Here is a 27,751-nt window from a genome sequence, read left to right as displayed (position 1 = left end):
ATCCCAAAAAACCTTCATACCTAATATTAGTGTATGTGTGTGCCGGATGTTAATAATGTTTTTTACTAAAAATATAATGCAATTTTTTTTTGCAAATTAAACCTTTCTTCAGGTTAGATATAGATAACATCGTATTTAGCAGTAAACAGCTTCTATAAAATAACAAATAAAAAATTGTATGTCTTACATAACATACCAACAATCCGAGAGCAATGGGTGTGAAGGTCTACCAGCACGCCACCTTTGACAATTTCCTTGCAGCATTTGTTTTCCACTTTAACAGCAAACGACTGACCAAGCTTTAAATAATTGCTTCACTTACTTTAATTAAGCACAACAAATAACAGTTGAACCCTCACATAATTTTCAAATGAAAGTAATTACGAACAATTTAATAGCTAACACAGAGAAAATGATAGCTTGTTGCCTAAAGCCTGGCAAAACCTGAGGGCAGCCGGGCGAAGACATGCGTAAATAGATAGCAGTTTTAGGTAAAGAATAACTGTAATAAAAACAAAAATAACACATTTCTTCGCGCACCATTTGCTTTAGCTTCGAATAACATATTTTTCCAAGCACCTAAAAGTGTGCTACAATAATTTGTAAGCGCAGCAAATGTTTGCCAAACAAAAAAGTAAAACGAAACAAGCAAAACAAAAAAAATCAGCGGAACACAAAAGCAGAGGCTAAAGTTGCCGCATTTTATGACTTGCAATTTCGGCAGTTTCGTCAACTTAAAAGGGAGCCAGCACCGCACAAAAGTCAGCTGTACAGCCTCAAAACAAGCAAACTTTCAACGCTCAACTGACTAAGCATGCATAAGCGCATGTGTGTATGCGTGCGTGTATGCGCACATGTATATGTGATGGCACTCGGACTACGTAGTTCCGGTAGCAAAATTTATCAGTCGAAATTTTTTAACGCTCAGTCCAAATATTTGTTCAGCCAACCAACCAACTAAGCAGCTGGTCAACTGTGCTGCCGGTGTATGGTGGTGCGGTTGATGTTGCCAACAAAATTAATGAGTTAACTTTAAATTAAGTGCTGGCTGTGAGTATGAGAGTAGAAAGCAGATAACGGGCCGACAGCAAGGCAGCAGAACAGCTGAAGTAAAAACGTAAACAAATTACTTTGTGAAAAATTCCTAAAATTCCTTCAAACGTGCCGCAGCAGGCACAGTGGGGAGCGCAACAAACGCAAAAAGGTCTAAACAAAAACAATTGTTTCGTGTGTTTCTAGCTGTACTTTTTAACCCTTACGGTTGTTTTCACACTTATATGTAATTTTCGGTTGAATAAAATGTGCGCCAAAACTAACGTAGACGGGACAGTCTCTGTTGATATTTTATAGTTCACTTTGTTTTTCCATTTATTATGCAACTGCAGCTATACGCACAAATTAATTTTTTTTTTTTGTTCCAAGCACAAACCTGCCTTTACCAGTGCTGAAGTCTAATTTTAATGTTTTATTTATATTTTATTAACCCTATTCTTCTGTATGAACTACAATTTTCACTCCAATGTGTAAAAACGTTTAAATTTAATTGGTTTGTTTCATTTGCTTGAACGTAGATGCATTGAAATGTAAAATCCTGTAATATAATTCGTAATTAAAAGCATTGGAATAAATGCATAAAAATTAGAGGACACACAAAAAATAAATCTGCTTATTCAGGAGATTTAGTATGCAGTGCTTGCCAAGAGCAGATATAGATCGATGGTTCTAATTTATTTAAATAAACAACAAAAAAAATAGATGATCAATAAAAGTTGAAAACTGTTGCTAGTTTAAGCTTTCGTATTTTATTCAAAGTCTAATAAATGAAAATAAATATTAATATTAAAATAGTTTTCCATAACAGAAAAGGAAAAGCACATATCAAAATGTTTTTCTGAATATTTAATTACACTATCTGAAAGTTATTCTCTCAAAACGATCTGCTTCTGATGACCTCAAATTTTCGTTTGAAATATAACGAGCTCAGCAAAATAATGAAAACATAAATGTGCGGAAAATGTGCACTCCAACAACAAGTATATTTGTGCATTCAACTGGCAACAAAACGAACTGGAATTTATAATTAACAACATTAACGCATTAACAACTTTTCTGTCTTTCCAGGCTTTCCAGGAACGTAGATTACGCTGTTTCAACTGCTAATTTAAATTTTGCTTTTCCTCTTTTCTCAAAAACTACAATATTTAATCCTGTTTGGTAGACCTCTCCCTTCCGCCACTAAAACGCCGCACTTTTCACTTCACTTCGGTTTCACATTTTCATTAGTGCGCAACCTCATATTTTATTCATAATTGAAGTGAAAGTTTTATTTTATCACTAATTTGGCTTACTAAATGAGGCAGTCACGCGGTATTTACATTATGTGAGCATTAAGTAATTTTCGAGAACTGTGAAGGTTGATTTTACAAATACACTAACCTAAATTTACAAGAAGTCTGAAACTGTGAAACAAATTAAACCGAATGTTAGGTAAATATTTTAAAAACGAACGAAAAAAACTGATGGCGAAAAACCGGAATGTAAAGCTAAAGTCCTTGCTATGAAAGTTATTATTGGAATTCATAAGTCCCTCAAACTGTAAATATTCACTTTTGCTCCCTGGAGACTTTGCAGGGGAAAACCTCCTGCGGCGGAAATTAAAACCTAGATTTTTGGTATGATAAAACAAAATTCAACACGAAAAATGACTATATTAGATGCAGACCAGAAATGCTTGGCAAAGCAGCTAAAATGAATATAACTCATAAATACATAATAGCAAATCATGTAATTTTCAATCATCGAGAGTTATTAATTTTGACCCAAATAAGACACCCCTAATGACCTTCGGACTTTCTTAAATATAATACTTAAAACAGCTATAAAAATATAATACATAAAATATTCGAAAGCTTTGTCGCCTAACGTAGCGTAAACATTCACGTGTAACATTTTGTAACAGTTGTTGTTCATGCTAAATTATCGGACTGTCTTTCCGCAATTGTTTCTTTTTTAATCTGTTTTCCTTCTGCATCTGTTTATATCCAGCCGAAAACCACTAAACGTCATATCTTATAAACATTTCCGGATTTCTTATGAACATAAATTGGTCACAGCAAACAAGCAGTAAAATGAACCACCACAATAACAACGGTAACCGGAGTAAAACACAGCAATCAGCGCTTCCTACACAAATTTATCTCCACTCAGTTGTCGCTTAGCGGCCGGATATACTGCGGGGACCGCGCCAGGCAGTGGTAGTGCCCTTTCCTAACCCCTCCCCCTTCAGTTCAGTGGCAATGCTAACCGGAGATGTGTTTAATGCTTAACAACTGTCAGCGTTGCCAACTTTAAATGAGAAATTATGAAAATGTGGCAAAGCAAATGCGCGAAGTTATAAAAAAAAACAGTGAACGGGGACAAAAAGAATTTGTGCAAAAGAAAGAAACTGTGCGCGGAAATTTATGTCTCACAATATGTATGTACTTGCTCATATTTTGTTTTTGCTGTTGTTGCTAATATGAAATTATGATTACAACAAGCAGCTATTTAAGTAGCAGCGCAGCAATGCAATGAAACATTTGAGCAACAGCAGTGGCAAATTACCAAAAGAGACAACCAAACGCCAGAGGAGGGGGTTGAAAATGAGGAGTGATTTAATATGCATACGCATATATCTCTCTGCTTAGCCAACTGTGCAGCTGGTAGAAAGTAGTGAAATAAACACGCCGCGGCCACTGTCACAACACAACAAACCGTTGCCCTTTTGAGCGTTCAGCATCCCTCCACCACATCCTGACGCTTTGTCTCTCGTATCCTGCTATTTAAGTACATCGTTTTATTTATTTATTTGTTCACTGTGCAATTTACAACGTCTTTATACAATCCTCTAACGACGCCCACTGCGCGCGATTTGCCAGCAGCGGAGTTGCCGCGCCGCATTCGCGATTCCCATTATTTACTTTTGTGTGGAAAATATCGAATATGTTACGCAAGCATTTCCACGCATAATGCGTCAGCTGGTTTGAATGGCATCAACAACTGCTCGAGTTATTTTTGAATTTTTAGCCTTTGGCGGTTAAGCCTCTCTGTGGCTGTTTCTTTTTGTAAAAACGCTTAACATTAGTCGATTTAAAAAGTTTCTCAAAATTTATTACGCCATTTTATTACTCTCGTAGCGCGTGACGGGGAGAAATTTTTAGTGTCACGAGCTGTTTAAAATTTTAATAGCTATATTTTGCTTTCTGTTAGAAAACAATAAAAATAAAACCAATAAATTCACACAAAACATATAACGAAATCTTAAGTAAGCACAAATTTAGATTTCATTTTGTCTTAGGCGTTGCTATACTCAATTGGAAGGTGATGAAAGACAGTAATTTAGTTCACTTACTGTTCTTTCGCCCCGAGGCTTTATTCGTGAAGATGGCCTATCGGCAGGCAAGTGCTTCTACATGAACTGCCCCAAGATTCAAAGATTTTCTTCGCGTTACTTCTATTTATCACCACACATGAAAAGGCTTTCAACGGGCAGAAAATTGAACCAACGGAGTTTGTCATCTTCACTGTGCAGATCTCTAAAAAATGTATTCACAATGCTTAAAAAAATTGGAGCATCACTAGATCAAGTTTACCAAACTAAAAGGAAACTATATTCAGAAATATATCGCACTTTTTTCGAAAACTTTGTTTTTTTTTGTGGGCTAAGTATTTGTAAGAACGCTCTTGGATAGTATATATATAAAAATGTATTGTAACAAATTATTTTCCGAGAATATTATTTTTAATTATTTCAAAGCCTACTACACACCCAAAGAAGATCGGACGCATGTAGTATTATGCAAACGCTTCTAAATTTAACAATAAAATCATTTTTATAACATCTAATATTAAAAATACTCCAAAAGCCTGCAACATGTGCGATAAAACTTCTTTCGATTTATCAGCACAGCATTTTAAGCATCGTATATACATAAATAGCATAACGTAGCGGCTTAACGGCCTTACTTGTGACGGGATTACTTCATGGAAATGGATTTTTGGGCTGCAATATCACCATCAACTAAATCTTAATTGATAATGCTATTATTATGCAGAAGTCTGGCAAGTCTTATTAGAAATTGTGCTAATTAAAAGCAAAGTCCAATTCAAACATTTTCTTTCATGTTTCTTATTTTCTTTTATATGGAATGATGAGTTGATTTAGCCATGTCCGTCTGTCTGTCTGTCCGTCTGTCCGTCTGTCTGAATATATACAAACTAGTCCCTCAGTTTTTAAGCTTTCGATCTGAAATTTGCACCTGTCCTTTTCTCATAAAGAAGCTGCTCATTTGTCGGAACGACAATCTCCGAAGAAATTGTATAGATCGGATCACTATAGCATATAGCTTCCATACAAACTGAACAATCGGAATCTAGTGCTTGTATGGGAAACTCTTTCATTTGACGAGGACTCTTCACGAAATTTGGCATGGATTATTATTTAAGGCAATAATCTAATCGTCGAAGAAATTGTATAGATCGGATGACTATGACATATAGCTGCCATATTAACTGAGCGATCGGAGTAAAGTGCTTGCATGGAAAATTTTTTTATTTGAGGTATCTTCACGAAATTAGACACGAATTCTTGCTTAAGGTAACAAATTATTCTCCGCAGAAATTGGTCAGATCAGATCATTTTATCATATAGCTGACAAATTGAACGTTCGGAATCAAGTTCATGTAAGAGGCTTTGTATTTGTAAAGGGTATTATAGCTTCGGTGCAACCGAAGTTAACGTTTTTTCTTCTCTTATGTTTTTGTTGTTTTTGCTTAATTTGGTTGCTATCATCATTATTGATACAGACATTTCTTCCATAATTTTTGATTTTATAATAATTTCAATTGCTTTTGCAGGCGCAAAAAATACACATGTATGTAGATATGAAGCGTGCTTATGCAATATGCTTTGATGTTTAGCAGCCAAGATATCAAATGCAGACTTAAAGCTGCCTAAGCGTCACTTCATTCATTGATGTTTTTGCACAATCTGAGGTTAATTACAAATTTCAATGCCATCAAAGCTAAATAGGGTATACTAAAACCAGTGTCTTCCTAAGGCACACTTAAATCAATCTGGATAATAGAATATAAAAGAAACCAGAAATACACTGGGGGGAAAGATATTGAATGATAGGTATGTCGTCTGTCTCTAACATATGGGTACACATACATTCCGATATATAATTCGATTTTTTTTTTTTTTTTTGAATTTCGAGAATAATTCCATTTTCTTCGAAAAATTGTTTAAAAATAATACATTTACGTCTAATATTTACATTATTGGTTTTTCTTTCAATTATAAGAAATATTTAGCCTTGGTTATAGTCAAAGCCATTGGTTTTATTTATGGTAGCCTCGTCTAGGACTAATGAAAACTTCATAACTTTACTATTTACCTTTGATTGATTTAAAGTGTTTCAGCCTTGATTTATAAAAAGTGTTATATTGTATAACCTTGATAAAATAGCTAAGTACAAGCACCTGGAGTCGTGAAAGTTGGTTTTGGTTCTTGATTAATGATTTGTTATAGGTTCAGCAAAATCGTATTTCCACCTTTTCCACCTCCAGAAGTTTAACACCTCTCAGAAAATATTAATGAAGAGTCTTCAAAAAAGAGTCATAACTATGAATAGCTTATATTTGAGAAAGTTTCCTGCAAGTACTTACATACATATGTACAAATATGTTTATCTACTCTGCCAACAAAATCGTCACTATCACTACAAACTCTTAAATTTCTCGTAATTCGCTGATTGTTACATATATTTGTCATTATACTTATAAACATAAGAATGACGAATGCGCGATAAGACAATATTATACGAGTTGCCCTTACTACCTCAGAAGCAGCAAGCAAGCAAAAGTAATTTGAGCGACAACAGAAGAAGCACGAGAAACTCATCAGCAAGCTACGCTTGCCTAAATGCGACATCTTCAAACACATATCAGTGGCAATACATTAGCAGCACAGCGACAGCAAGATAAGCAACAAGCGAAAAGCGACAGAGCAGTACAAATCTGTAGCAACAACATGCGTTGCTGATATATCAGTCACAGCAGCGACAATAACTCAAACAATAGTAGCAAATATTTGACGCGTTGGTGTGCTGAGCGACGAATATGAAGCGGCAAAAGTGTCAAGCCGCAACGAAGTAACGTTTGCTTTCCAAATAACGGGAGCAGATGCCCGGGTGCCTGCGGTGATGGCAAATTAGTCTTGATAACCTACGTACATTCATACAAACATCAAATATACATACATATGTTTGTGCATACAGTTACGATCAAAGCATTAAAACGATTACCAATTCTTAAATTCTTCAAATCGTTTCCGTTGATCCTTTGATCACAGATTGGTTGGTTTTTAGGCTTACAACGTAATTTCTTTTTAGGTGGCTTAAATTTCTTCTTCGGGCTTGATCGTATGATTTTTCAAGTGGATTACTTACCTATTCAAACGGGACTAACATCCTTTTGGCCAGATGAAATCCGGTGGTTGTCTGGCTTTAGTAGATAGGTTTTCGGATAATGATACGATCTTACCGGATTTGTTTTGCCCTTTTATTGCTCATTGTCAAAGCATTCTTTCTCGGTGCTTATCCAGTGAATGGTGTTGGTTGTTTTTTTATTTTTCATAAGCTGTACCCCTATTTACAAAAAGACTTCCAGCTGTCGCCAAACGATGTTTGACCTATCTTTAATCATCCTACTTGATGCCCCTCTCAACCAGAAGACTATTGACTTAAGTAGATTAAAATATATACTACCTGCTTACACTGATCACTAATTGCGCGTAACTGTACACGTACACACGCATACACGAACATTTACGAGCTCATTTAAACAAAAAGAAAATTAAGGTTCTTTATTGCAGAGGAGATTTAATCTAAATGCGTCTACACGTACACACTCATAGTTGTGTGTCTGTGTGCATTGAATTAGATGATGTGCATACAAATATACCGTTATAAAAATTAATATAAATACACCCACAAGCGTATCTTTCTTGCTTCTGAAATGCGAAAACTGAAATCTTCTTCACTCATTATTTTTCATTTAAGCGTCGTGCCATGACTGACAGATTTATAATGTTGCATTAAAATGTTGCAACGAAAAGCTCCTCAAGCCAAAGCTGGCATCCTTTGATGTGTGTATTTAATGTTATATATTCACGCGAATGTGCACCGCAAATTAATTTATATAAAAACAAAAGCAACAAGACTTTGATGAACCAATTTGACGTTCATCTTTAATTACAACTTGGTTGCAGCTTTTGCAATTTTGTGGAATTTTTCGTAGCTTAGCAATGAAGAGCATAATTAATTTTATTTTAACTTGATATTACTGTACTTGAGGCAGAGCATATTTTGTTTCATGAGCAGGGGGCAGTATTCAGTTTAAATGCTTTTTTAAAATTTCTGAAACATTTTTTGGCAATCTTTCTTGACTTTTGTAAATAATTCAACAAAATTATTTCGACTTCTACAGTCAATTCAGCAGATTTATGTGCATGTGGGTCAGATAAAGATAATGTCAGCTCATAAAAAATATTAACTCAACCATCCAAGCAACAGTCAAACTAAATGAAACTGCCGGAAAGTTTTCTTTTTTACACCATCAAATACTGATCACCCACTCTTGCCTACGACCGTACCGAGCCTTCTGCATAAGTCGACCTGCAACTCTCTGGTTAAGTAGCTGTCTGATTGCAGAAAATATACAGTTGCTTTATCCATGAATAGGAGAAAGTTTCATATTCCAATGCATGTTGCACACATCCATGAAAAAAGCTTCAAGCTTAGGGGCAGTATCACAAAAGCAAATGGAATATTGTCTAAAACTAGTGCTTTATATTCATTTCATATCCTCTCGGCTCACGCCATTTGGTCGGCATATTTGATCACCATTCATTGCCTCCAGCCAACCTGCGAAATCAATTAAAAGTTGCTGGTCTAGTTAACAAACAGCACATCAACAACTTGTCCCAACTACCCGATACTGTATAATACAATATACAACAGTATTTTACTATATTTTTTTATCTAAACCCTAATATCTCCATATGTGTCAAGCCTGTCGCATAACTGACCAACGCAGCTGCGACTAGAACTAAGCAGACTTTCACTTGCCGACATATTTCATCAACTTTGTTTGCACTATTAACGCGCTTAAAGTTTGCAATTTTTTAGTTGGCTTTCAAGCGTGTTATATTTATACTCTCGCAACATGTTGCAATAGATATCTTTATGGAACACATGTTGCTTGGTACCGTAAGACGTTTGGTATTGCAGATGGATATAATCGGACCACTGCCACGCCCACAAAACGCCATTAATCAAAAATAAATAAATTGCCATAACTAAGCGCCACAATATGATACAAGACTGTTATTTGGTATACAGGATCACACTAGGAAGGGGCATCTGCAGTTTAAAAGTTTTTAATGTGCATATCTCCTAAGCCGTTAAAGCTATAATAACAAAATTCACTGAGAACAAATGATTTTAGTACTTCTATCGACAGTGTGAAAATCGGGTGACAACCTCGCCCACTGCCCATAAACGGTACTGTTAAAAACTACTAAAAGCGCGATAAATCAAGCACTAAACACGCCATAGACATTATATTTTATCTCTGGGATGGTATAAGATGACTTTATAGGAACCGCGATCAAAATTAGACAGAGGGCATGGCCCCGCCAACTTGAAAACCCATATGTTGGGATCTTCTTAACAGATTTCAACCAAATTCGGTACATAACATTCTTCTCATATTCCTATATTGTGGTAAGAAAATGGACGAAATCGTATTACAACCACGCCTATTTCCCATATAACACCATTTTAAGTTCCATCTGATTTATTCCATTTCCACTATGCAAATCAAGCAAATTATATAAAGAAGTCTCAAACGAGTATACCATTTGACTTTGCGAGAGTATAAAATGTTCGGTTACATCCGGACTTAGCCCTTCCTTACTTGTTTTTATTTCAGTTTTGGCGATTCAACACCAACTGAGCATTGTTGATGGAAATTTTTGATATTTAGAAACTTCAACTTGTTTGCTGCATTTAAGGATATGAGTGTTGTATATATTTCTTGTGTTACTGTATGTTCTGATTAATAGTATTTAATGCTTTAGTTTAACTTTCGCTTTCATTGTTTTATATAAGTATCTATTCGATCAACTACCCTATCAAATCTCTCTCCCTAATTAAAATTTTTTCGCACCGTCGGAGTCTTTGATATGAGTTCTTCAGAACTGGAATATTAATGCCAATAGAAAGCATTTAGAAGATATATGTAACATATATATAAAGTAACAGTGATTTATAATCAGATTAATGGCATATCCGAGCGTCACATATTGTAGGCAGCCCTCCAACTTTCCGAAAAAATATGTATATTTGGAACAATGTTCAAATTGCTAATATGCTATGGAACTCAACCTCGTAGAGGCTCCCCATAGTAAAGATTTCGATACTCTAAAATCATTTGATAAATTCCTTGAAATAAAAATTTTGTATTGCTTTTACCGTTACACTAGTACACGTTTCAAAATACTATTCCACCACACTTTTGGCATATTTTACGGCGCCTCGTTCATAACTTCAACAATTTGTTGTACATTTTTCTCTTTAATTTCTACTCTGCAGTTTTCTGAATGAATAAAAAGTAAATTTTTTTTTGTGCTTTTTTTATAAAAAGTGACAAGATAATAATAAATTCCGCAATAAAAAGCATGCGCTGCCCACAAAAGTATGCCAAGCGGTTATTTATTCATGTGGTAAATTGTCAAAAAGCAAAATTCACCAACACATGACAGCGCTGCTAAATTGTAAACTATGTTATATACAGTTAGACGCATGTGGGCGAGATGGAGCATTGCGGAGAAAGTGAATAGTATGAAACACTGACTTATATATTTAAACATGCGCGTATGCATTGATAGGAAACTAGGCCAAGAGCACAAGCGTTTGCGATTATTAAGCAACACTACAACAGTGAAGCCGAAACACAACCATACTTTACGACAAAACATAGGCAATAGTTTGGCAAATATCTTTTACGGTTTAATGCGTTTTAAAAATTTATACTGCAACGCTTAGCTTTTCCAGTAGCTAGTCATTTCATGTAAGAAAAAACAGATTGTCAATTTGGCGAAGTTACCTTCTCGTTCAGACTCCAGACAACTTCTGGATTCCACTCGAGCATGCGAAGTCTTTCTAGATATCGCATCAAATTGTGTGCTTCGTTGCAGTCTCATGATAAAGCAAAGTGAAAGCCCTCGTACAACACACACACCATCGCATTATATCACATATTTGACAGCAGTTGTGTTGCCGTCAACTGAGCACTTGAGCACCTCATCGTGGCATGCAATTTGCAGTCAAGATTTAAAATAAAAAAAAACTGCGATTTCTGTTGTTTTGTCGTAAAAATAAAAACGTCATTATTTTATTTATAAAAAAAGGGAATCTTTTCTACGCAATTCGTGCCCAAATATATTTGATAAGTATAAAAATGGTAAATGAGGACAGTGTTTTTATTTTTATACAATACTTTTGTTTAAGATTTATAATTTATTCACGTCTTGAATTCTGGTTTAATGTCTAAGGATCAATTTAAAAAATACTTTAATATTACGGCTGATGAACAAGGAACTTTTTCGAAATAGTTTTTTTAAATAATAACTACTACAAACGAAAATAAATAAATCTCACCAAGTACATTACATTACGAATTTACCATATAATATTAATAAGCATACTTTCCTTTGAAAATATATTTTTATTGTACTTCGGTTTTTAATAACTAAACTACTCACGTAAATTGCTTCATTCACTCACTTGCTTAAGAAGTAAAAAATTTTGGTGTTCCGTTAAAAAAGGAAAATTAAAAATGTTAAAATTGTAACTATTTTTCGTCCCAGACTTTTAAAGAAAAATTTGTTCCTTAATTTCACATATAATGGATTTCTATATAGACACCAAGAAAGAAAAAAATTGAATTATTTTGATCGAAAATAATAATTCGTTAAATTTCTTACGGTTGAACGTTGGCTGCAACTCCCGTAAAGTTTATATATGTGAATACATATGTATGTTTGTGCGTGCACTACACATTTTGGTCCTTAATATGTGTGTCCACAACGCGCAAATGCCATAAATCGCAGCGACTGCCAGTTGGCCTTTCACCTGGCCAGGTCGCATGTGCTTGTGCCTCTGCGGGGGAATATCCTAGAACGTAATTCGTATAGTTGTGCAATTCGCTTTATTTTTTGTGGTTTTCTGTTTTAATTTTTTTTCTTTGATATTTTTTCATTGTAAAGTCTTGTGTTTCGACAATTTTTGTTTCTGCGGCTATTAAATTGGATTATTGTGGATAAAATACGCTGCATCGAAAATTTACGAACAGTTACCAAGTCTACTCTGCCGCACGGGCACTCATACGCATGTACATACAATACTCGTAAAAGTGATGAATATTGCCACGAAATAATATTTATTCTGCAAGCATACACAGCTATGTATTTATATATGCATTAGGGGTTCTGTTATTTCCAAGTTGAATTTTGTTTTGCAAAGGCTCTTGAAACTCCACTTTTTGTCCTAAAGTAATAATCCAACGTATTTTTAATTTAAACCGTGCCAAAAAGATTTTACCTTTCAAATATATTTTATATTGGATATTCTAGTACCAAATTTCCCGCTCTACAAAAAAGGTTTGCATAGATTTTTTTATAAATCAATTCCTTTAAAAGTTATACGTAATTAAAGGGCATCAAAAGTACTGTATTCATGCAGTACACCAGGTCGTATGAGCCACACATAATGTACATATCACTTGTATGAATGCTCTGGTCAGTTAACTGCGTATAACTTTTACAGGCATGTTTTTATAAAAAAAATCATTAAGAGTGTAGAGCGTTTGGCATTAGAATATCACTTATTGAAAGTTGGAGATTTGCTTGCTTAATGCCAAATATTAAAAAATCACATGTTATATTCAGAATAATAATATAAAGGAAATATGATTTATGGTAAATACGGTTTAAATTGAAAACAAATAGCTTGTTTACGTTGGATTATTTTTTCAGCACAAAAATTGAACAAAACAAAAACCATCTTGGAAATAACGGCCACCCTAATATATGTATATGCATATATAGCATACATATTTTGATTGTATAAGAGAGGAATATAGTGTGTTTATATGCATACGATTATAAAATACCCACGGCTTTTGAAGTAATTTATTCTCGTGTCCATATATTATGAGCCACTTATCCGCGTCCTCTTGATTCAGTCTGCTTCTCAGTCACACTTTAGCCACAATGCCGATGCTTCTTCAGCTCATATTCATTAAGAGCGTGTTCATTTGTTTGCATTTTTGTCGATCTTTCAAATGAAATGGCATCTTTCCCTTCATTTTTTTACTCACGTTGTTATTGTTGCCACATAAATGTTTAATTTATGACGGCGAATAAAGATATTTTATCATGATCCCACTCATTTGGTTTGGAATTTAATTAAAGTCAATATGGCCACAGCTTTTGAATACAAAATATATGGTTACAACTCTGCTATTCTTCATTTTTCTATTCATAAAAAGCTCCTTTATAAGCTCTCATAACTTTCACATACAAGCTATGCCAACGCTTCGCACACATACTTAGACATATCGTTATGTATATGTACCTCTTTGAAAAATAAAAATTCGACCTTACGTTGATACTTGTAACTAAATTTTTTTATTTTAATATTCTAATTATTTTGGGTGTTGGCTTAAATTCAGTTATTATAATAGTGCAAAAGCCTTGCACAAATTTCAATACAAAATCAAACTCATTTCACCTTCGTTTCATTCGTTCCTTGTCTTTTTTGTTTCTTCTTTCTTCACAGTGGATAACCACCAGGCTGGCAATGCGACAAATGCCGACGGCAGCATCATCTCACCGCAAACTGATTCCAGTTACTTAGCATTAACGATAGTCGGTTCACTAGTCGGCTTCGGACTGGTGACAGGTGTGGTAAGTGCGAACAAGTAAATAAGCGCTGCTCTCAATTATGGAATTATGCTGGCTTAGCCAACAACAGCAAGGTAATATGCAAGATATGCTAAATTAACGCTCTCCCCTCCTCTCTGCTTCAGATACTTTGGGTCGTTTATCGTCATTGCAGCAGGCGGCCCACCTCAATGAACTTTGAAAATCCGGTTTACCGTAAAACCACCGAAGATCACTTTAGTTTGGAGAAGAATAATCTGCCGGCGCGCATGTATCCGAGCACAGTGGACGAAGAGGTAAGCGCGCCATGCATAAATAGTTTTAATTACATGAAATTTTAAATTGCAATTGCAAGTGCAATAGCTGCAACTAACTAGCAACAACTAATGCAGTGCTTAACTGCAAACACACAAACAAACAAAAATCTGAATTACTAACTTTACAATAATTGAGAATATAACTAAATTAACAAACTAAGTTGAAAGTATTTTTAATGAATTAAGTAACTAGCATTAGTTTTAAAACTTAGTCGTTAATCAATAGCAAATACAGTTAAATGCATAATAACAAACCTAAATTATATACAAATACTTAGCGTTGTTTACGGTAAATTTAAGGTAATGAACTATGTATGAATACTTAGCAGTGGTCAAGCACAGCATGCCAATGAGCAAACTAAGATTTGATAAACTAGTTTAATGAAAAACTGCATTTTCCTAATGTAAATAACTGTTACACTATACATCAATCACATAATTCGTAAGTAAAAATTTTTATTAACAAACTTTTTGATTTCACACAATTTAATTCAAGCGAAATACTTAGATGAACTCCCGAAAATGTAGTGAATGAAATAGAAATCCAGCTATAATATGATTATATGTGTAAATAGTTGTATAAAAAAGCAATAGCGATTCCCCTTAAAACCAAAACCAATAACCAAGAGCTAATTGACACCTCATGGTTTTCTATCTATTTCTAGCTGCATTTTTCGCAGAGAAGACTGTTCGCGCAGTATTGAAAATTTTCCGCAAAATGAGCGTCAGAAATGCGTTCACGTGCAAAAGCATACTAAATGAAATGTGAAATGCATTCAAGAGTAAATGAGAGTTAGTAAAATTAAATCAAATTTACCTAAAAGTGATTTTAACCAAAATGTATTTTTTTTATTTTGTAATATTTTTTATTATAAAAATTTAAAAAGAAAATTTAAATATTCATATGAAATTCAATGCCAGACATTGGTAATTTTTGATTATTATTGAAAGTTATACGCATTAGCAACTCAGATAAATAAGCTGTCTTCGGTTATACCACTTAAATTGATCTGCATACTCTCTTGTCTGAAGCTAACTCGATAACTTTGTTGTTACTTTTACATGCAAGTTTTCTGACAGAAGAGCAAAGCGCAAAGATAGCAAGCAGAGAAATGGTGAGTCGAAGACAGCTATACAAATACATATATGTATTAAAATATCTTTTTAGTTTGAGTTCATATTTTATTATTTGAGTTCTTGAATTTCTTGTAACTTTTTTGTTAGATTTATTTTTTAATGTAATATTAATACATTATCTGCTCAATAAAGAAGTCCCAATAGTGCAATTTGATTACGCAGAAGCAACATAAATATTAAAAAATAAAAATGTGTTTATCTATTTACAACTTTCTATAAGAAAAACGTTTATTTTAAATGAAATGAAATAAGATTCTAGTCAGATATTCATCAATTGTTTAACAAGAGTCGTAAACGGTTTTATTTTTTTACTTTTCAAAGATTGATAAGTAAAGAATATGAAAACTATTTCAGAACTATGCTTCGGACTTTAATCGATTCAGGCAACACTGACGATTTTTTAGTTGTTTCGTGAAATGTTCAGTAAGAGAAAATATAAAATATAATATGTCTATTTGGGACTGGGAGAAAGGTATGAACCTTCTACCTGGTATAAACCTATCTTCGCTGCAGGATAATATTTTTAGACAAAAACTATAATAAATAATGATAGATTAAAATCATTAATGGCATCACAAAGCACTTAAACTGCAAGTCATCTATTATGCCTACTTTGATTTTGAATTTGAGTTTTTTAAAAAGCTACAATTTAGACAAAAACTATAATAAATAATGATAGATTAAAATCATTAATGGCATCACAAAGCACTTAAACTGCAAGTCATCTATTATGCCTACTTTGATTTTGAATTTGAGTTTTTTAAAAAGCTACAATATTACCCACTTCCATGTCACTTAGGTATTCTGCCTGTAATGCAGACGCTTGTGTCATTCCTTCAAAAAGAAACATTTGAAACGAAACAAAATTGAAATACAAATTTAGTTCACTTAACCATACGCTTACACAATTTTCATTTATTGAAATATTTCTTAGTTTGATTTCTCTATTATTTTCTCAACAAATTCAGTTGAATTAAATAAACCTTTTATAGTGCATAAAAAATCAGATGAATTGTGTATGTACAATACATATACATATACACACTTATAATGATGCAAAGAAAAATCTAAAAAAAAGACTAGCATAAGCTATTAACTAAATACTGGAAAAAGAAAAATATTATTATAATGTTTAAAAGATATTTAGAGGTAATATTAAATCTTGATGTAAGTATTTAGTTAATAAGTATCTAAGCATTTTAATTGAAAAGTAAAGTAAATAAAATAAAATTTAACTAAATTAATTAATATTAACATTTACTATACATACAAAAAAGTGGCATAAGTGCTGCAACACGTACCTACACGCATAATAAACAGCCACAACAACAAAACGTACCCACTAACAACAAACAAACACGCGCAAAAGAATAAAAAATCAACACATTTAAACCAAGTAAACATTTGTAATACATACAAATTTAGAAATTCATCGTTCCCGACATTTACTTGCATTATTTAATACTAATACTAGTTGTTAGTACCAGTATTAGGTATAATATATGCTAATTGTTAGACGATATCGCGGTTTTCACTTCAGATTTGTTTAAATAGCTTTAACTTAACTGTACTAAAAGTTTTTCAATTGCTGCAAACCCAAATACAGAAGTACAGAAGAAGGCAATACCAAACACTGAAAGATTATTTTCATCTTTCCTTCAAGTTCTACAATATTTTCTTTTGAAGACGCTCATCCTCCCGAAATATTCTTGATGCATGACAATATCTAAAGACAAAATTAACATAATTTTCAAAGAAAAAAGGCATTTTTTGTCAAGTTTTGTTATTTCCACGCTAACACATACAAACTAGGCATTTTGGGCGTTGGCGCACTTAACATGCTGGTACAGGCACTCATAATTATGCGCAATAAAAGGTTTTATGTCGCTTAATAAATTAAACAAATGTTAACACAGAAAACCTACCATTCGTTCGCTTATCAACAACAACAACATTGACACAATATTTATTGAGAAATACATATCCTTAAAATATGCACGCGGTCACATGCAAATAAACATTTTAATACAAAAAAAATTTAAAAAAACAACGGTAGAAAATGCTGACATATAATGGATTGCTACGAACGGTCGTAATATGCGAGAGTAAACGAAAAAGTGCCAGTGAAATGAGCATGCAGCCATTTGTTGCAAGTACACATATTGATACAAAGCAACCCGCAAACATTATTTTTACATGAAAACAAATTACTTGCGTCCTGCATTACCACCACCACAACACACACACACCGACTTTTTCTATAGTATTACATCTTCTTTGTATGGTCCTACATGCGTGTGCAGCAAAATTATTACAAAATTTATCTCTGTCGCAAGGGGACTCGTGGTTTTCAAGTATATGCAATGAAAAATTATTAAGCACGTTTTCATAGAATATCAGAAGTATTTCAGTATGGTGTAACTTCTAAATATAATTTCTATAACATTTTGTCGTAGAGCTATCATATTATTTCATTCGAGTCATCTAATCTCGGCATAGTGAATTATGACAGTAGTCTAAAAGTAATTAATCTGACAGAAGTATAAGTGAAAATTACTTTACACAATCACAAAGCGTCTTTTACATAAATATTATACTCTTTGCCATTAAATAAGTTTAAATGTCAATTGCTAACAAAATGATTTTAAATACCAAAACATTCATTACTAACTGCTGTTTTTGTTGAACTAATATTAAAATTAAATATGATATTGCTTACTTCATTACTAAAACCTGTGCTTTTAATAATTTTGTATTAATATTTTGCCCCACAATTTAGTAAAAAAAATACAAGAAGCTTTACGTTTTTATGATATTCAAAATTAGTCATATCAATTTCGTTTTTCTGGTTCTACCCTTTTCCCGCACATATTTTAGATTAGAGATATCTCCCCATACTCGTACAAGCCATATTAAATACTTATTTTACATGGAAATAATCACTAAATATGTCACATGTACGCACAGGTATTAAACTTCATTGACATTAGCCAGGCAGATCGCTCATACGCCCGTACAACTTACTATTACACTAGTAGATTAGTCATACGCCCTGGATCACCATTTATATCCTTATTATCTCATAAATCTTTTCTTTCACACATTATCTTTCTACTTATCAAAACTCACATACGGCATGTCTCAATTTGTGTTTTCGCATCGGCGTACCAATACAACTGCATTGGCGTATATCTAATGTGCGAATTTTTTTACGAATTATTAAGAATTGGTCCTCGTATGCGCGTAAAACGCAGAATGAGATACCAATTCTATTACAACTAAAACATAACCCATAACACAACATCTTCAGCCAGTTCACGCTGTGGAAAAGCAGCATATATATTTAATTTCAATTATTTTTTTCGCACAACATTTAAATTCTTGTTGATTTATTTATGCACACATGAAACAGTGAACCGCGCTGCATAAAGCAAGTAAATGAAAACAGTAGCAACATCAACACAGATAACAAGACATACATATGTTCAACTTTTAAGAAATTATAACCTCAGCAACCTCACCAGCATTAGATCAACACACATGAAATTCATATAGTGCACTCGTAATACGCAATTTCTTGCATTTGAAAAATTGTCACTGCTCCACATTTGCCCTTTGTTGGTTTTCTTTTCGTGTTGCGTTTTTTCTTCTCTCTTTCTCTCCCCTGAAATTACCATGCTGCGAGCGGGCGCACTTGCAAGCCAGTCGCCAATGGGAGATAAAAAAGCTATTGCCAGAAGCCAGAAGAAATTGCATTTTCACATTGTTCTCATACATAACACGAAATGCATTTGCTTTTGGAAGTAAGAGGCATGGCAATGTTTTGTAGTTAACGGGGCGAACAAGCAGCTTTTCACTTAGCGGTAAGTACTTGAAAGCAATATTATACACAAATTAGTAACCTCGACCCATTTTCACCAAAAACAAAAACCGAGTTGTATGCGTAAAATTAAAGAAATTATTTACTTTTTTTTAATTTTTCTTATTGATTTCATTCTACAAAGTATTTCATCTACCACAAAACAATGATAGCATTAAATATATAACTACTTCATTTCATAAATTTGACAGAAACCTCACCAAGTTTTTAATTCCCAAAATTTAGTTGATATAAACGCGGTTCATAGTGACAAAAAGTAATTTATTTTTATTTGCTTCATTTAATTACCCTTTTATATTTTCATTTATGTTGCACATAATTAATAGTGGTTGTATAAATTTTAATTAAATATATGAAATTGCCATAATTAAAATTGCTCGTTTATAATTCAAATTTACTGACTCAAACCATTGTACCTCTTGCTGTATGTAACCTAGTATATTAAGATGTTTTTTAAAAAATGCTGATTTTTCTACATAATACAAACATTTTTACATACAAACAGTATATCAGTAAAATAAATTATTTAATTAGTTAACATATTTGCATAGTTTAACTTGCATTTTACCTTTCCCAATGACACATTGTAAATATATACATACTAACGCACTCTCCCTTACTCGATCTCTTGCTGTACGTTGTTGTTATCCTTGTTGTTTATTGGTTGAATATGTGTTTGTGTATGTGCGTGTTTAGCACTCATGCATTTATTTAAGTTATATACATATATGTAAGCATTTTACAACAACTAACTGTCTATGTATGCATCGTTTTATGTATTTTAAGTGTTTGAGCATTGAAAACTTGTATTGTTATTTTTATCAATGGAGTACAATGCAACGCTGTGGAATGTTTCAGCGTACCCCTATATTTGTTGTGTATATTTCGGTTTTTCTTCATAATTAGATATAAAAAAATAACGTGTACTCATCATACATCACACATTGCGAACAAATAGGGAGATCGGAAATATTTACAAAGCGAAAAAATTCCAGCTGAAACCAGTAATTAAAAAATATAAAAAAAAAACAACGCAATCAATAAAGAAACGAACAATTATGGCGCTCAGAACACAAAACACTGAGAAGCTGCAGGCATCTTAACCTAAAAATTCATAAAAACTTTACTTCTGCTTTTGATAACTGCGCATTGTTGGTACATTATAATTCAACTGATGATCGGTTGTAGTTGACATATCAAACGATGTAATTGCAATACTTTTGTTGTTACTGTTTTGTGATATTTTTTGTTTTTCAAACCCGAGGTATTGTTTGCACTCGCATTCATTTTGCTTGTGTTTAACTTTGAGTGGCTTTCCTCACTATTTGCTCATATCAGGTGAATTTCCACGAGTTTTAATAAATATTGACATGCGACATAGGTGCATTTTAATCTCAACGGTAACTCTTTAATAACAGTTAAGTGCGTATAATAAGTAAACACGAAGCTGTAAAAAATTATCACTGCTTTCACAATTTTTATTCAAGGAAATTTATTCCATGAAAGTAAAAAAGTGAGACATGAAACTCCAACTGATTCGAAATCAAATGGCTGCCACACCTATTTCGCTCCACCTTTCACTATAAGATGAATTTGAATTGAACGTAAATTGGCTGGTTTTGCTCTTCTTGTTGTTTTCATCATTTTTTCCACAAAATGTTTCATTTCCCGGTTATAGCATAGGCATTTATACTATTGTAATCACAATCTCTTAAGTCTTCACATAATAATTACCTTCCTGTTTTCCATTGTTAAAATATATGTAAGTTTACCACCATTTGCATTTATTGTTCTTCCAAGGAATTGCTGCTACATGCAAGGATTTAAAGTTCAACACACAGCACTTTGCTTAATAAGGAGTAGACACCAACAACATCACAAATAACACTATAACAACCATAATGCTTACGATAATCAATTATAAATTAATTAATACAAGTGGAGGCGCAAAACGCAAACTTTTACACAAAGCTGATGCTAAATTTAGATCAAATACACAAATATTGAACAGGTTATTGATTATAATGTTAATTGAGTCAATTAGCAGATCTTGCTGATACGGATTAGTGTAGGAATTGATGAAATTTATATTCGGTCGACAACGACTGTACAAGTGCTTAAATAACTTGAACAGAAAATGAAATTTAAAGAAAGAGCATATAATCAAAATTTGGAAAAGCAAATAATTATTACATACGTTAAAATATTTAAGAAACAGATTATGTGGAAATAAATTAAATGTTATTCAATGTTTTAAAATATTTAATATTATTTTTGCTTTAAAATATTTAATTTAAATATTAAATATTACTTCGCACGTGAACTGTTTTTACTATAATAAAAAAATTATATGTTTGCTAAAGATAATTTTTAGACATAACTTCACTTTTTTTTGGATGCAACAGTACTAAATGCGCCACTGTAGTGTCTAGAGTGTGAATAAAATATAAATATCTCAAAAAAATTTAAGTTTTCTTTAGAAAACATTCAAGCTATTGTGATTTCAATTGAATTACGAATTCATCTTTTTTATTTTTTCGTTATTTATTTTTATTTTTGGAGAAGCAAATTTTCTTGTATTTTGTTAATGAAATGCGAGGAATAACCCGCGAAGCCTTAAAACGAAATCTGCTGAATAAAAATCGTACAATCAATTTGTCTTCTGTAAGTTATACTGTCAGTTGTACAATAGTTATGTAATTTGCCTTTAGCCATATTTATAATCACTAATTGTGCTTAAATCGCCTCGATTTAATACCATAATGCATTTTAAAAAAGTTCACTAAACAACTGCTTTCTCTTCATTGTACTGCTGTGTAAGTAACACCTTGTGATTTCAACTGTCAAACTAAATCCACACGCAAGAAAATCGCTAATTGTCCGTTTGTGTCTATTTGCATAATTATGCAAATGTCAAATAATATTTGGACAGATATCGCTTGCGATTATCATTTCATGCTAATATCAGCTAGCTTTCATGTTTGAAAATTATGTCGCTCCTGCTCTCACACTAAGAGCTTAAATTATTTATGAAAGTATTTATGTTTTCAAATTTACGTCCGCTTGCAAAATAATTTAACTCCTTTTTTAGTTATTTGTCCAAACTTATATAACAAATTTCGTAAATATTATTTAATTTGACCGCTAGCTATACAAGAAAGCTGCCAAAATTTCAGTCAACAAAGAATCCAAATAAATACACGTATTATATACAACAACAAAAAACAATAACATCAACATGTAGTTGTGCGAGTGTATGTTTAAGTAATCAAATATTTGTTCATTCCTCTGAGCCAGCAATATCCAACCATATCGATAATCCCTTATTGTTGGTTGCACAGTGTAATATCTGTCTAAATGTCAGTACTCTCCCGTAGCTGTTAACTGAGATCGTTCATGGCATGGAATATCGATTATATTTATGAAACGTAAAGTATTATATTGTATAATATTAATATTAATAAACCAGCATTTACAATAAAACAATGATTGAGGCACAAATATATCGCCAATCAAAAAGATTTACTGTCAATCATTAATACATATGTATGTATTGTTTGCACTTTTAACCGCTTTTAATCGAATAATAAAAATTGAGTATTACTTTTCTAAAAACTGCATTGATTACATAACAGTCATCCATTTTTTATCAGAAATATTGCCAATGTTGCCTAGAGTCGATATTACGTCTCACGTAATAAAACATATCATAGGCTATTTGTGAACCAATCCATTCCAAAAATTAAGATTTCTAACCTCATTTTAATCTAACCTAACCCAACAAAAAATACCACTACCCAACCGCTTTTCACATACTTCACCATTTGAAAAAAGTCAATTGAATTTTATCAATGTACCATACTTTTACAACCAACAGCATCTCTCATTTCGCATAATAGACGGGCTCTTTATTTCGCTGAAGAATTTCACAAATTCACTGAGCTACTGCAAATCAATAGGGCAAATCTGGTATAATGTCGGCCACACTATGTTGTAGAAAATTTTTGCGGTTATGGTTCCGTGGCACTGGTTTAGCGACTACGAGTTGCACCTCTTGCAATTCGCTGCGGTTTGGCAACCACAAAAGCAGCATGTTGTCACATTTAATTTGAATGTGGCTGAAGCTTGGTTTCTGTGGCAGTGACGCCACGGGCATTATACTGGTTGCCTCCGAAATCAATGAACTTGTATTAAACGGCAGATTAGCGTTGAATGTTATTTTCATCCATGAACATAAATTACACAATCACAACAGTGATTAAATTACTGCTTTCAAATTTTGGAAAAAGAAAAAAATGTGATTTTATAAAGAAAATAATTTAAAAGTTTATATGTATAAGTTGGGCATCAATTCAAAAGAGGAGATTTTTGTATATGTTTTTTTTTTGGTTTTGCATGCTAAATGGTTTTAGAATGGTGTATTTTCCATTAGTATGCACATTAGTTTCACTTAGGTAAATGTGATTGCATGTGTGTTTACTTGTAATAAGGATTAATGTTTTTTCAATATATTTTGCATGAATAGCAGCTTAATGTGCAACTCAACCAAATTACTCCTGTTTTCATACACACGTCATTTTGGCCTTTTTCAAGCTGACTGCATTTGCAACCAACTCAACGCCCAGCTTTGAATATTTATTCTCGATTATATAATATTTGCATCAGCTCGTAGTTAGATAAATGCACATAATCAAACCAAACTGAAATTTATTTAAATTAATCCATATAAAACTAAATGTTCAAATCATTTCGACCAAGTAGAAACCACAAACTGCCTGAAAATTGCTGCATTAATTTCCCATTTGTTTATTTTCTAAAACACATTTAATAATACTTTTTTTATAAGTATTTCCAAATTTGTAAGCCAACAAATTTATTTACACAAGTAAACGATGACAGCGAAAATTAGTGAAACCGACCACAAAGTCAAACAAACAGCCAACACCTTTAAATTATTTTATAAAGACAACTACCTACAATGCTAAAACGATATCATTGATATTTAGCCTTAAATTTTTCTCTTGAAGTGTTTCTTTTTAATTTCATCTTTACTAATCTCCTACCTGTAAATAGTGTAAATATAGGCAGATAAACTCATCAAATTAATATCTCGTTGACAAGGCTTTGACTTTCAAATTCTCAACTATTTACTTCGGCATAAAACTTATACTAATTAGTACAAAATTGAAAACAAAAATTTTAAATAACATAAAAGAATTATACCAGTACCAGTAAATATTCATCACTGATTCTCCTATTTTTTCTTTTTTGAGCTTAAGATCAAGATATGAACTGTTATAAATATTTGCATGACTGTTCACTTAATGCGCTGTGGCATTCCAATGCAATTTTGATAAATATTATATTATTTACATATACGAATTGTGTTCAAAAATGAAGAGAATATTAAAATTTAAATTTCGCGGCTTTAGAGAGTCCAATTTACAAGCCTAGATGTTTAAATTAAAACGCATCGCTGAAAGGGCTAAATACTATCACAAAAATCGGGTTTGATAAGTTTTTAGACGATTAGAAGAAGCGCTGGCATAAGTGCATAATATCGAATGGGGACGATTTTGAAGGCGACAACATTAATATAGACAAATATATTTTTCAAAAAACTAATATTTTTTAAACACACCTCGTATATGTAGGTAGAAGTACGTTCAGATGCTTAGCATTTTCTTATTAAATGTTGCTATATTTTGTTTAAGAATTATCGTATATTTATATGTGTTTCCGTAATTTCCCAAGTAGTTTTTTTATCTTTTGCAAACACTCCGTGAAGTAGCAACTTTATCCCTAAAAAAAGGATCCAACGTAAACATGCTCTTTATTTTCAAAATTTAACCCGTGTTTATTTATTTTTTTATATTTAGTATTCACTAGTATAAGTTCTTTAAATGATTCTTTGATAAATTGCTTAGAATTTAAGTTGTTGTTAGTTGTGCAATTCAATATTAATTTATTTAGAATAAAGTCTTGTTTACCCAAAATAATTTATTTAAATAACATAATTTTATATTTGTAATATAATTTTATAATTATTGCTTCATATTTATAAAACTATTCAAAAGCTTCAATCTGAAATTATGTTTGCTAAAATTTTAACAGCATAAATACTTGCTTTTATATATACCAAGTTCGATATTTAACTACAATACGGTGAACTAAAAACTAATTTTTACTTTTCTCCTTTTCGCCATTTTCTCTAATTGCAGTCCAAAGAACCGTTGAACGCCGAAGCTGGCACGGAGTGTGTGTGAAGTGCTTATGCTATTAGCTGATTACTGTCATTACGCTCATAATTATGAAATTCTTTTTATTATTTTTGTTTTCGTTTTGCTTATTACAAAATCATGCCTAACTCAACACCACATATCCCTCATCCAAACACACCAACAAACATCGCACACCATCTCAGTCTGAAGCTACATAGATGGACGACACGCCCATATCATATACTCGTTTTACAAAAAATTTAAAAAAATTGGTGAAAAATGTGAAAAGGCGAACAAATAATAAAAGACAGATCACTTTCAATAAACCGTGGATAATACCGGAGGAGAATACTGAGTGTATCGTCATGTTAGCAAATGTATTGTATTATCAGAAATGAAAACTAGTAAAAAGCTTAAAGTACAGTTTCTATGATGCAAATAAAATAAAGAAGACAATTTAAGCAATTTACTAATAAAAATCAATATAATTAAACAGGTTTGATGCAATTCTTTGAAACATATAGCAAAACTGGAAGGAGTACAGTCATACAAAATGATATTTTCCCTCTGTTGGCGAAACAACAATGATAAATAAAACAGAAAACTAAACGAAACAACATAAAATATAATAAAATGGAATACCACAATGCTGTTTTCGTTAGGGAAACTAGTTCTGTAATTGGGAATGTTAAACACTCCAAATACAAACAAATATACCGACTGCCTCGAAAGACATTTTTCAAACTGAATCCAGATTGACACACTTAAACTTACACTTCCTCAATAAGAACTACCACAACACACCCGCAAATGGCCAGCATAACACACACACATTCGAACGCGCAACCAGGAAACGCACAAGAAAATGAGCGAGTTTTGAAGTCAATTAACTGTGCAACAAAAACTATACACACACATACACAAACCCACGCAAACGCACTCACTATCAACCTAAAGTAGAAAATGATTAAATTTGGTCGAATTCAGCCCGGACTCTTGAAAAGGCTACACTCTCGCTGCTGACACACACACACACACTCTTTACTCCACACATACTTTATGGTACGCCAATGCCTTGTAGCACGTACACACACTTACACACAAGCACGCACATGTAAATACCTACACAAATGTATGTTTTTAATTTGTTTAGAATTGTTGAGTCTTTAATTGAATTATTTGAAATTTCGAAAAAATAACACTTCTGTAACTTTTAAGCGCTTGGAAAGCCAAAAAAATGTATAAATTTAAAACCTATTTATTCTTAGTACAATGCAAGAAAAAATCAATTTTAATTAAAACTAATAGATAAATGAAATCAAAAATTGGAAACTGTCACTGAAAAATATTTGTACAATATATTTGTATGAAAGGAGAAATATTTTAAAATACAAAAACTTGGTCATGTATTCGTATAAAATATACGCACACACGCACCTACACTTGCGTACAAAACACCACTAACCCAGCCACAGACACGACAATAGCCATAAAAACAGTTATAAATTACCGAAAACACAATTGGAAAAACACAAAAAAAATTAACTCAATTTAAAAATAAAATAAGTAAATTGTAATGTGAGAAATAAATAATTAAATAAATAAAAGGAATGTAAAATGTTGAAATTGCAACTTGCACGTATTTTTAATTGGTAGCAATTATTTTACACATAGATAATTTACGATTTTGGCGGAGGTCGCTAAAGTCACTGCAGTTTATAAAATAAATTTCAAATTCAACCTGTAGGAAAAGCCACCCAAAATAATAGCATTAGGCTCCCCTTCTCTACTACCCCTTAAAGGGAGGATTAAGAAACTGCCCGTTGACATAGACTTGCTAAAAAATTCATTTTTTTCTGTCAATATCAGCTGATTTAAAAATAAACAAACAATGAATAACTGTATGAAAGAAGGAAATGGCTTACCGATAAAGAAGAATTATTGTTGAGGAAAATATATATCAAATATTTCCTATTTAAACACAATTTATAGAAATATGGCGCTAACCAACCTGTGGTTTAACTATCGATTAAATTTACAATAGGTTTACAAAATAAGATAAATATAAAAATATTTAAAGAGCCCTTAACGTGACAGCCTTAAATATTTTGGCATACTTGTCGCAATAAAGGTTTCGAACACACAT

At 32.5% G+C, this 27,751-nt stretch overlaps 1 protein-coding gene across 18 annotated transcripts in view; it reads left to right on the top strand.

Moving 5' to 3' along the window:
* LOC106615948 (very low-density lipoprotein receptor) overlaps positions 1 to 27,237 on the top strand; it is a 251,414-nt gene extending 224,177 nt beyond the window's left edge. For 17 of the 18 annotated variants that reach the window (XM_036372667.2, XM_036372668.2, XM_036372671.2 and 14 more), the window contains 3 exons: positions 13,947 to 14,074; positions 14,197 to 14,346; positions 25,606 to 27,237. In XM_036372667.2, the coding sequence (XP_036228560.2) occupies positions 13,947 to 14,074; positions 14,197 to 14,346; positions 25,606 to 25,650 (323 nt within the window). In that variant the 3' untranslated portion in view covers positions 25,651 to 27,237. Of the gene's footprint in view, positions 1 to 13,946; positions 14,075 to 14,196; positions 14,347 to 15,032; positions 19,368 to 25,605 lie in introns of all 18 variants that reach the window. The other variant, XR_004978621.2, reaches the window with a different exon arrangement.
* Positions 27,238 to 27,751: the final 514 nt, after the last annotated feature.

This window comes from Bactrocera oleae, chromosome 2, assembly GCF_042242935.1.
Source record: "Bactrocera oleae isolate idBacOlea1 chromosome 2, idBacOlea1, whole genome shotgun sequence".
In the NCBI taxonomy this organism is placed as follows: Eukaryota; Metazoa; Arthropoda; class Insecta; order Diptera; family Tephritidae; genus Bactrocera; species Bactrocera oleae.
Note: the sequence above shows the minus strand (reverse complement) of the source record. Positions and strands in the feature narration are given on the sequence as shown.